Source organism: Acanthisitta chloris, unplaced genomic scaffold (genome assembly GCF_000695815.1).
Source record: "Acanthisitta chloris isolate BGI_N310 unplaced genomic scaffold, ASM69581v1 scaffold39570, whole genome shotgun sequence".
NCBI classification, from domain to species: domain Eukaryota; kingdom Metazoa; phylum Chordata; class Aves; order Passeriformes; family Acanthisittidae; genus Acanthisitta; species Acanthisitta chloris.
Window position 1 is genome coordinate 8,609 of NW_008650651.1, and position 12,911 is coordinate 21,519.

General features: G+C 38.7%; 1 protein-coding gene across 1 annotated transcript; it reads right to left on the reverse strand.

Annotated features, from left to right (window-relative positions):
* Positions 1-275: 275 nt before the first annotated feature.
* Positions 276-4,054, reverse strand: LOC103797489 (regulator of cell cycle RGCC-like; the record flags this gene model as incomplete). Its single annotated transcript, XM_009069712.1, has 3 exons — positions 276-612; positions 2,253-2,315; positions 3,947-4,054. Coding segments are annotated over 3 exons (179 nt in total), but the record flags the coding sequence as incomplete, so codon positions are not given.
* Positions 4,055-12,911: the final 8,857 nt, after the last annotated feature.

The window sequence follows — 12,911 nt, forward strand, 5'->3', positions numbered from 1 at the left end:
TGAAGTAACAGTTTGACCAATTTTATTATTTTCCTGATTGTATTTATTTTACATAGTAAAAAATTCTCTTATGCAAGCAATTTGGAGAGAAAAAATATGAAGTTTCACATAAAGCCAGCATAATACATTTTGCATAACAGGAAATACACCTTTATCAAAATATTTTAAAGCTTTTTGTTTTCAATAAGAGTTTAATTTGTATTTATGTTTTAGAGTTCACATGTTCATATAAGTTTTCAGACATCTGGATTCCAGTTCAGGGTTTATTTGCATACAAAAATATATTATAATGGAGAAAAAGCATTAAAAGTTCTCAACTATATAAAATTACAAATATATTTTCATAAAAGCAACTTTAAATTAAAATCCAAGCTATATTTTAAAGCAAAATACAGCTAAAACATTTAAGTTATCTTATTTTACCTGCTGCAAAGTAAAGAAAACTGATGTTGTGAGTTAAATACTTGTAGTTTACAAAGGTTATGTTCAGAAGGTGACTGTGTTTGGGAGCAGAGTTATCAGACAAGGGCAGCAGTTCTCAGTGATGGATGTAACCTATCCTTCAGAGGACATTCACAGGCAAGCACAGTGCCAAAGATTCATTTCACATACCTGAAAAGAGAAAACAAGAAAGATCAATACGTTCTCTATTCAAAAAGACTGCATGTTGTAGACATACCAGACACCCATCTACACCCAGCTTGCTAGACTGCCTTACAGGCCAACTTACGTCTTTTTTTAATTAACATGAAGCTGAAATGCTAGTGTGCAAAAATATACGGTGAGTACTGTTCTAACAAGTGCATTAGGCTTGAAAAGGCATCTGTAAAAAGTTCTGTGTAACCTCAAGCATGTAAATACAACTCCTTAAAAATGTGATGAAAAACATCAGATGAAGCTGGATTTCTTCCTCACTGTACAGTGACACTGTACAAATATGACTGTTGAGATCACTAGAGATTTGCTTATTTGAGATTAAAAAGAAACCCACAAAACAACAAAAGCCAAAAACCCCTACAGCAGGTGTTAGTTCTTTGATGTGCCTTACAAGGGAAAAATGAAACCTGTATGCTATAGGCAGCCCCTGAAGAGTTAGCTGCAACACAGCTGTGCAAGATACAGCAATATAACTACTTACTGGTTTGGGGTTTCATTGTCCCATACAAACCTACAAAAACTCAGATTTTTTTTTTTCATAAGGGTGGCCAATTCAGTTTCAGTGGTAAAGACAGATTTAGCTCAAGCATACATCCATGACAGGAAGACAGGAAACTAGAAATACATATTAAGTAAGGAAAGTGAAACCAGGATTAAGATATAAGTAAGACAGCAGGGAAGTAGGAAGCTCATAAGGGCAGCTGTCTTGAATGAAGTCCAGGGCTTCAAGAAATACAGGGAAGGGAAAATACCTAATACATACATGAAACTCAGTTCATAGTCTGAGAGGGCCTTGTTTATGCTGTTATTTAGGTCTTGTCCTGCAATGTGTTGGTTTGGGTTCTATAGCCTAGGTCCACACAAAAAAAACCAAAACAAAACACAACAAAAAAACCCCACCAAAATGCAAAAGAAACAGTATCATGTCTATAACAGCAGAGGAAGAGCCAAAAACCAGACAGAGTACATGGCTGGCAACAGGTGGCCATTTTTTTGGTTTATTGTTTTTCTTTACAAATCATAATGAAGAATCCATTACTGTAGCTGGAAGATACAATTTCTAGATAGTGGCAGAAAAAGTGATCTGAATTCCATTCCTGTTAAAGACAAGCACAATCAGGACTTTGACATTTTGTTTAAGTCAATAGATACAGATATCTGCTCCCTAATTCTTTCAAAAAACAAAGTAGAGAATAAAAAGTTTTTCCTTACCTATGGTTACTCCTCTAGTTACTTAGCTTTATAATGAGGAATCAAATCCCCATTTTTTCAGCTGGGTTTTGTGCATTTAAGTGATGTTTACTTGATCTATACACTGTCAAGGAGGGGCAAATTGCAGCTGCCTCAGAGGTGAGGACAGGTGTTCAATGGAGTTTAGCCTTTGTCACACAAACTAAACTACATGCCTGGAACATGCAGGCAGAGACCAGAATTTAGTCTATTTTACCTTCTTATCCACATAACGATCCATAGAACCAGCAAGCTAAAATGAAGCCACATTATATAAGCTATTTCTATTTTCCCCCCATACAGTGGCTTTCATCACTCTTGGACAGTACCAAGTGAGATGCAACCTACTAACAAAATCTACCTACTTGCTAGGGTCCTGTCGAGATCAGCAATGAAGTCCTCCAGTTCTTTTGTGTCTCCAAGCTTTGCTGAAAAATAAGAGTCACTGCTGCTTAGACATGACATATTTCTCTGGCTAGAAGAAACACAGGAACCACATGATCCCCCAAATCATTTTCAGTGGTAACAATAATCCACATGTTGTGGATTATTGTCAAGAAAGTTCAATAGAGTTGCTGCAGTGTCCAATGGGGGAGACAACTGAAATTCTAGTTGCTATAGTTTTCCATTCAATAGAAGCAATGCAAAGCAACCCTTTGTCTAGTCTCCTTAAAAAGCAGAAGTTGAAACGAAATAATAAAGCTTTATGTCAACTAATCCTTGTCCTAGTTACTGTAGGAGCTTTGTTCATTTCATCTATTCAGATATTGCATGCATGGCCCTAATCAAACCCTACCCAATCATCTTCCAGTTCTACCCAAATCTCAGCCTCTTAAAGTCCTGTATCTGTACTGTAAACCAGTATCACTGCTTTGTTGTACTGTCAGATCCTTTGATCTTGGTCCATACACTACGAATTTGGAACGGAACATCCACCTAAGTTTCCACTCCTGAGAACACCACTTGTTCCATTCAATTTAGTCTTACTGCAACTGGCTTCCTTATCTCATTTCTGTGGTCTATTCCAAGCCAGTTCCAACCCTATTTCTGTCTTCTCATCAGGAAGAGCATCTTGACCTTTAATGTAATTCCTTGCCAAACATTTCCTGTCAGTTTAACTGAACTCTTTTTTGCTACTTCATGTTATCTACTACTCATTATTTCTCCCTAGTATCATGCTAATTAAAAAGTAAGCATTCACCTTGGCTTTTTGTGTCTGGTCACTGTGGAGAAGACAGGAAAACATGAAAGGCTATCGAACGTGCAGCTGAGAAGCGCAGTTGTAATGAAAGGACTGTAGTACATATGTATGAGTGTTCATTTATTGATATGTCTGCTCCAGAGTTAGCCCAAGATAACCTGAACGAAACTCTGTGCTGGGAAGTTAGATCATTGGAATGGGCTGCCCAGGGTGGTGGTGGATTCACCATCCCTGAAGGTTTTCAAGATGAGACTGGATGTGGCACTTAGTGCCATGGTCTAGTAACCACGGTAGGGTTGGACTTGATGATCTTTGAGGTCTTTTCCAACCTGGTTGATTCTATGATTCTATGATCAGCTGCAAGACAGAAGCCACTTTGAAACAGCAGAGCTTCAAAGCAGGAATTCTATGGATCTAAGTAATTGTGTTAACTTGAACAGTGGCATATTGCGTCAGAGGAGTCACTCTACCCCTGCACTCAGGCTAGGCATTTTTATACAGAGATGGGACACTTGAGCTACTTAGTTGCTTCAGTAAGCAGTAACACAAGTTAATTAAGTGTTCTGTAAGCAGTACAATTAATCCTTTTCAACCAAAAAAACCCTGTAGTTTTCTTTAGCTCAGTGTTTCAAAACAAAAAGAGTTGCCAGGTCACCTGCAGGGAAGTGCAGATGCAGCACGCTATTGCCATTTATAATCAAGACAACAATACTTGGATCTGCAGTGTGCTCAACAGTAATCCTTAGTTTTGCTGTAATTTAAAAATAGTCCATGCAAGCCTGTGAATGCTGGCTCACAAAAAGCGGCCCATATAGATGAAGATTAGGAAGAAATGCCAACAGGTAAAATTAAGCATACCTTTACATGGAGTTACTGATGGAGATGGCAAGCTCGGAGTAGATGCAGTTGGAGAGCTGAGCTTTTCATCACTGAGATTGAAACTATTTCTGTAGAGTGAATCTGCACCTGTAAAAAATGTAACATTGTAGAGTAAAATTAACACCTTCTGCAATTTTGCAACAGAATTGAAACCAAAAATGGAGCATTTCCTATATGGACTTCAAAGTCTGTAGAACTCTAATTTACAGACTTCAAAACCAGAGGAATAAATAAATCATCTATTGTGTGAAGGCCGTTGTTCCCACACCTACTGCTAAAAAGCAGTCCTAGGCTCAATCCTCACTCCTCCTTAGCTTTCCCTGAAGTCAGCATCATTTGAAAACGACAGGAATGACAATTATCCCACAGTCAGTCCCCCAGAATGAAGAACATATTTAGTGTTGGCCTTTATCCCTGAAGCAAAAGCACACATTTCTCCATACATTACTCTGCCGCTTTAGATCTTGTGTTCTAGATAACTAGTATGGCATCTTTTCATTTTGTTGTATTTTGTGACTCTCTGGAGTTCATGGAGTAGTACGTCAGTACACAAGATATTCCACTATTTTATTTTAGGAGATCTTTCAAACAAAGATTTACATGCTCTGGAAAGGAATGGGAAAGGTCCCAGTACCATTACAGTGTTCTTGGATTTTAGACAAGGCCTTAAGTTTCGAAAGTATCAAAAAGTATCTTTATCTTGTGCTTTTTCATATAAAGAGTTCCATGAAGCACAATGCACACAAAGTATTAGTCATGGCTTTGTTGGATTGTGTCATTGTGCTAGAGACACTAAAACTGATAGTTCCTGCAGTTTTAACACAGAGACCTGAAAACTATAGTTCTACAAAAAGAAACGCTTGTAATGTGGACATGTCAATGGTCTTCATTTAGTTGGCACATTTCCTAGGACATAAATATGCCTCATTGTATGGCATGGTGACCTCAATTGCTGGCCACTGAGACCAGCAATTCTGCCTCCCTGCAGCACACATAGCATTTTTTCCTTGGAGTAACAGACTAGGATGTGGTTACACTGCAGCATTAAGCCCATTCAAGTAAGAACTGCCATACCTCCTTGGATGCCTGTCTCATTTGTGGTGGCAGGAGAAGGCTGCCACAGTTAAATTAAAGGTATCTTGCTGAATTAGCAGAAGGGGGCAGGACCATAGCTTGCCTTGCCAAGAACAACGAGGCTGGTGAAGGGACTCAAGCACAAGTGCCATGAGGAGAGGCTGAGGGAGCTGGGGGTGTTCAGCCTGGAGAAGAAAAGGCTCAGGGGAGACCTTATCACCCTCTACAGCTACCTGACAGGAGGTTGTAGTCAAGTGGGGGTTGGTCTCTTCTCCCAGGCAACCAGCAGGAGGACAAGAGGGCACAGACTCAAGCTCTGCCAGGGGAGGTTTAGGTTAGATATTAGGAAGAGATTTTTTTATAGAGAGAGTAATCTGACATTGGAATGGGCTGCCCAGGGAGGTGGTGGATTCACCATCCCTGGAGGTTTTCAAGATGAGACTGGAAGTGGCACTTAGTGCCATGGTCGAGTAACCATTGTAGAGTTGGACTCTATGATCTTTGAGGTCATTTCCAACCCATCTGATTCTATGATTCTACTCTATGATCTGCACATCTGCACCTCCACTGAACATTGCCATGATGCCTCCAGTACCTGTTCACTCTAAACTTGAGAAGATCAAAACCAATCCACTTGAAACTTCAGATACAAGAAAGATTTGCTGAATACAATGCAGCATTGAGATAACTTTAGATAGAAAAATGGAAAAAAAATAAGCCATTTTAAAAGTAGCTCCTAAAAACATTTTTAAAACCTTCAGGGACAAAAAAATATCTGACACTGCTCTGCAATGATGTGTGTTACCAGTGCTGTACTACAGAAAATAAACCCTGTACACTGACTGTCACTTTCTCTCCATTAAATGTATGTCAAATTCCCTCCTGAAATCAGTTTACAGGACAACTTCCTACTAAAGCCACATTTCTTTCTAGCCAAGATGCAAATCCCAGTGACCAAGAAACAGACTGGAAAATTCTAGCTGTTCAGGCCAAAACCCCTACCATCATCAAAAGGCCAACTAACTTGTCACAGCTCACACAAACAGTGCTGTAGCCAAGACTAATTCACTGAAACACTGAAAGAACAGAACAAAGATAACACTTTCCAGGCTACGTATTTGAAAAGAGCAGAAAAAGAACTTCCAAATTATCTCGCTTTAAAGGTTTTACACCTCAAAGAATTAACAAAAAATAATCCAGAGAACAATGGCTACAAAACTGAGTGTACTTTTAATATCGAGTCTATGCTACTATTACCCAGACACCAAATATAACAATGCTGGGAACTTATATCACAAACCAACTCTTCTCATGCACAAAATCCAAAACTCCAGTTGTCTTTATTTAAAGCAGGAATAAAATGTTCTTTCTGTAAATGTTTGTGAGGGCAACTCAAATTGCAAAGGCTTTAGTACACCATTAAAACTGGCCACAAACTATTTGCACAATTCTTTCTTTATATCCATGTACATGTCCGAGCTAGCAGTCACCTTTGATTCTTTTTGTGGTTTTCTCTCCATATTCCTTCTATAAGCAGTTCAAAGTGCTCATCACGCACCTTGCAACGTGTTGACACCAGAAAGAGTTATTTCATACTGGCTTCCACAAACCTTATGCTAGGAAATATTTACAACTGGGCAAAGATAAAACAAGACAGAACTGTTGCTTTAAATATCTGAATGTTTTTCTTTCAGTTTCAAAAGGTAAATGTTTTCACAGAACAGTGTTATCTTCAGATGGGTTGCAATAGTTTCAGGAAAATATCAACATTTATCTTTTTCTCAGTAAAAACATACTTTAGCTACTGGATGTGGCTTACACATGCCACCACACATCTGAAATTCTAGTGTTGTAAGAGGGAATGCATTGACTCCACCATAAAGGTCATCATAACTGCTGAAATTAATGTACTGTTAAAAAAAATACTTGTGACATCCATTGCAGAAAAATATGCACTTCGGCGAGGTCTGGCTATAGGGCAGAAAGCTCTGGGAAATGGAGATTTCAGTCCTTGCTCTCTACTAGTTTCCACAGCCAAGATTTGCTCATTCACCTCCAATAATGGCCCTTGGAAGTGATCCACTGCCACACAGATACAACATCCTCTGCAACCCAATAACCAGAGGCTAATGCCAAAGATCCCATTGCTGCTGTCCTTCCTCATCCAGCCCTTTCTCTCCCACTGCAAGTTTATCATTCATTACTTCACTTTCATTTCATACTAGTGCCTATGCATATATATAAACCATGTCTCTTCAGCTATTTTAAAAAACAAGACTACTCAAATTGTCTCTTTAAAAAAAGGCCCTAAAATCTGAGTGTTCAGTTGCTGAATTGATTTACATCAGTCAAACGAAACCAATAGCTGCAAAATTAGGGGGAATAAATAAATATGGGTGTATTTTACTTTGGCAAAGAAATTTGTACTTAGTATTGACCTTTGCTGCTCCAGTATATGGTTAAACCAGAAAAATAAACCCAGGGCAGTACCATGTAAATATAGAATGTCCCCATGAAATGAGCAATTGAAAGATTCTGGGCAGTAATTAGCTGAAGGAGGAAAACCTCAAACTTCTGATTTTAAAACAGACAACAGAGTTCAGCTAACTTCTCCAATATTATGCTCTTTCTAGTACCGTAGTTCAAGATACAATTTTAAAGAGTGCTGGAGTCAGAAAAATTTTTACTGCAATTTTCAATGGGGAAAGTTTTAGGGGGAAAAAAATACAGCATATCCCTAAAGCTTTCAAAGAGGAGCTTTAAAATTCTACTCAAGTGCCTACAAACCATGAATTTATTATAAAAGAGTAGTTCAGCATTTAATGAACAGACTGCACAACTAATTCCTAGTCAGAACATAGCCTACTTGCTAAAATCTAAATGAGAATATCAGGAAATTGTAATGTCACCAGTAGAAGTGAGAAATATTCTTGATACAAGGAGCTTGTTTCACAATACATATGCTGCAGCCCTCAAGGACAGTGTTTATTTTGATCACAATCACAGTTACATACAGCTGCATTGTATATTTTTAGTGGGGTTTTTGCCTAGCTAACAAACATCTGTTCCAAGACTGGCAAAAAAATTTACACCTTTTCACTACTGACATGTCTAAACTGCATTATTTAAAAGATTTCAAATCACATAGTTACAAGAAAGTGATCTAGGAAGCCTGAAACCCAGATGTACAAGGATGGTTGCTCATTAGATAGAAAGCTTACCTTTCTGCTCTCCTCCCACACTGATGATCTGGGAGGCAGTGTTTCCAACTCCAACCTATCCCCTTATTAATCTTCCTTTCTAATGTGTAACAGCAACAGGTATGCTGGATTGGCAAGATCAAATGCACATTTCTCAGTACACTGAAATACCTGGAGAGAAGGCTATGCACCTGAAACTTCCAATTTTTTTCTTCCCCTTGAATATACCAGTAATGCAACAAAACACAATTTCTCAGATCACTTAGTAAAAGGTTATTTCTTCACAGGAGTCTCACTTCATTTTTTTTCATTATAAATATTGTATTGCCTTCTTGTTTGAGACAGGCCATTACAAGGTCACAGAAGCAATCTACCTCTCAAATATGTTCTCTTCTTTGTGTTATAAGACTGAGATTTGCTGCAAAGACCAAAGGCTCATCTACTCCACATCCTGTCTCACACAGCAACTCATGGCAGATGCCTATAGAAGAGCTTAAGAGTGATGCAGCCACACACTGATAGCTTCAAGATAAGCTCTACCAAGCTCTTGCAATGCACATATCAGTATCTTTTCTGAGACAGCAGTAGCATCAGCCTAAGCAGTGCTCAATGGCACTGTCCCTCCTGCTCTGATTTTATCTAGTTATTTTTGAGTATATGCATATTTAATACCCACAGCACCTTAGAGGCGATATATTTTACAGTTCACCTGTACACCATGAAAGAGATAACACCTCTTATTTCTTTGAAACATGCTAATTTATTTGGATTTTCTCAGAATGATGAGGTAGCAGTCACTCTCCTAGTGCCACTTAGGATTTTCTGGAAGACTAGCTTGTCCCCACCCACAATCTCTCTTCCTTAGCCTGACAGTCCCTATCTATTCAATCATTTGGAAACCATTTTATGTCTTCAATCATTGCCATTGCCTTTTTCTGTACCTTCTTTACAGCCACCTATTACAAGAGCGGCAGTGTAAATAGGCTTTTCAGGGTGAGTGCTGCAGTGGCTGATGCTTCATCTCTAGGTAGCACAGGCATTAGCACAAGCACATGGTGACATCCATGGCATGTCAATACAAATGCTTGCACTACAGCAAGTGTTATACAAGGACTGTAGTGTTAACAGATCCTGTTCAACCCCTTAGTGTTCAACCCCTGCACCTACTTGATTTTGAAACTATAAAATTAAGAGTTCTAGATGCACTCGGTATTTCTTTGCTGTGTTTGAAGGCCAGGAGGTATTGCTCAGAAATCATTTACGTACTCCTAAAAATAACTATGAAGAAACACTGCAGGCTGTATAAGCACAAGAATTGAATTGATGCATTTATTTTGCAACGCTTTTAAGAGAGAGGATGAAAGCTGAACCTGTCTCATGGAGCTACAAGTCTGAAACATTTGAGAGCACAACAAATTACAAAACAGCTTTTCTATGTTGTTGCAATTTTGCCCTAAGAAATACTAAAGCACATCCCTTCTTGACCCCTCATGAAGTCAAACTTTCCACTCATTAACCTAAGCCTAAACTTGGAAGACTGTCCTGACATTATAATATACTGTACTAGCACAATGCACTGACTGGACATGCAATTTACACAGGCAAGCCTATACTTTTCTTGGCAAGCTTATTCCAGCACAAGAAGAAAATGGTACCTGTAAGAGTTCATCAATATAGCTGCATCTACACTAGTGACTTTTGCCAGCACAACACCCTTTACCACAAATCCTACTTTATCACAACCAACATATGCCACAAATAACAGGGACCTCCTCAACTTAAAAGTTCCAGCATGATTAATAACCTAAAGTACAAAGCTGCTATACTTCAATTCATTTCAATAAGTCAAGTTGAAACATAACTAGTACTCACTCACAGTCCAGCCACTCAAGAATGCTGGAATAACTCACCAGCTGCATCATGATTCCCAGCACTGACCCAATCAGCTGTTGTGGTTAATGCAATACTTGTGGGCCAAGTGCTAAGATCATCAAATATCTGCACATGCAAGTCTCTCTCACTGTAAGTCTAGAGTCCGTGGTCATACGTACAATACTTAACCAGAGCCTAGCCAGACCCTGTCCAAAGATCATTTTTAGTCAAATAACAGGACAAGATGTGGAAAAACAAAGTACTGTCATACTCATTTTTCACAGTAGCGTCTTCAAAACTGTATCTTTTCTTAAGAGCCTGAAATATGCAACACAAGAATTCAAATTAGTACTTTTGGAGCTAGCTCCCTTAAGGGGTTTTAAGGGTAAAAGCAGTATTTGCAGGATTTAGCTCATTGATAAATATATTTTGACAGTTTTTCTGTTAAATTAAATAGGCTCATCCTCATAGCAGAAGCCCCAGGAGGGGAAAGGCTTTCCTTACCCTCCTAGGCAATATTGTTCAAGTATGATCACTTGACATCTCGTACTAGCTTCTCAAAGTTGAATTTAGGACTGATTCAGGGACACTGAAACAAACAGTTGCAACAGTTTAAAATGTTTCCTCCCCTTACAGTTCCATCCCTGACTGAAAAGATATCACTGCAGGAGTGGCCAAAAGATACATACACCTAATCTTCAACCATACCACATCAATTAGGAGGATTAGATTAACCAACAAACAACAGATACTACTAAAACACAATGGTCTGAACTGTTCCATATACACATGACAAAGTGTACTTGCAATAGTTTTGGCACTGGATAACAAGACTCTGCAGAGACAGTCTTCATGAACAAGATCATTCAAACTATCTGCAGATAATATGGTCAGAATTTCTTTTGCATTGCTACAGATAAGTGTTATCAGAACTTATTCTTTTGGTCCAGTTTCTCCTTGATCCTGTGCAGTGGTGTTTAACCTAAGCATTACCATGGGAAGAGTGAGGTCATGAATTCAGCACTACACTTGCTAACACTAAATGACAGAAACCAAAGGGAAGGTGAACCTGGGGGAAAAACCAAACTCAAACCTTGAGTTTGAACAGAAAGAGACTAGATAAGTAGGAAACTCCCTGCATCTATTCTTAAAATAGATGTAGGGAGTGTAACTGGATTACATCAGACACTGGAGTCTGTTTTATAAAAGCAGCTCTTTATAAATCTGCAATTCCTCTCCAACCCTACTCTAACTTCAAAATAAGAAGTTGTCTGCACTGAATGATGCCTTTAAGAAGTAGTGTTTTACTGGGCCTTTCCTGAGACATGAGGAAAGCTGCTATTTTTCTGTTCTCTTGAACATAACCTCATACACTCCTGGTACTATATATGACAGTGTCCAGAAGACAGTGATTTTGACTTCTCCAGTGTCACCTCTCACACAATGCATCACTAAGGGAGAAACTCAAGCACAGGATGGGATTTGAAATCTTAACGAGTTGCTCATACAAGATCCTTGAGGACTTTGTAAGAGCCATCAACCCCTGTCTATCCTGCTATCCCATTAAGGTGACACAGACTTTTATTTTCCAGATCTTCCTGCAGATCTGATCTGCCTGTTTACATGAGTATGCTGCTTTCTCACTAGGCCTTCTACCTTGTCAGAGAACACCATCATCTTCCTCCAAAGATCCCTCCTGTCAATTCTAATAAACCAATTATATGCAGTTTTCAAAATTTTAGTTTTCTGAACCACAGCAGATATGCTAAGTAACTACAGATGGTTTCATCCATGCAAGAGTAAGTTCTTGATATTAGGCTGGGGTTTTATTTATGGTTTTCTCAACAGCAGATTATTTCACTCTATCATTATAAGTGTCTCAATTGTGGTAACTGTATGTGAGAGGTTAATATATTCCAACACTGAAGACGGCACAAGAAATAGTAACACTATGTCTGTACTGCTGTAGTTAACAGACTTAGAACATAGCTCACATACTTCACCAGTTTGACTCAGTAAAGGCAGATCTCACCTTACACACCCTCAACCATTCAAGAGACAAGTGTCCAGCATAAATTGGGCACACATTTCCATATCTTCCTTGGACGCAGAGAGACACTTACAAGGAGTGATTCGTCCACTACATTATGAAATAGCAGAACAGCATCTTGATCCATGTATCTCCACTGACTACAGAAAAAAACTCCAAAGGCACTGCTAGGCAAGGTAAAACATTACCTGTCAATGCAATGAATCATACCCATGATAATGAAAAAATGGGTCCAATAATCTGGAGAAGCTAAAGTCTCAGAGCTTGCGTACTTGGGAGATTGTATTAGTGTTTTAGAGCTAAGTCAACGGAACTGCACCCTAAGTCCCTGAACTGATAAAGATGCAGAACAGAAGTTAGAGCTGGTTTATTACAAATTGCTACAAAACAGGTAAGTTTCATAAAGCTTCCTATGTAGTTAGGAACTAAAATACCCCTGGCTTATAGTTTGGTTTTAGCAGTACTTCTGACAAAGTAACCTGCTGCTCCCAAAAACAACAGCAGCTTTCAGCTTGTCTCTAGAAGAAGGAAGATGTTTTCTCTCCCTGACTAGCAAAAAAGTAAGAAGGGTTAAACTTTTTTCCAAGTTAGCTAGAAAAAAATTTAGTACCAATTCTATATTTTCTTGCTCAAAGCAGCTTTCCACCCTTCCTGGGTCATGTTCTGTACACACCAGTCATATATATCTAGTATATTTGGTCACAAGCTATCTTAAAACTAGCATCTCTGAAACAGTGATAACACTATT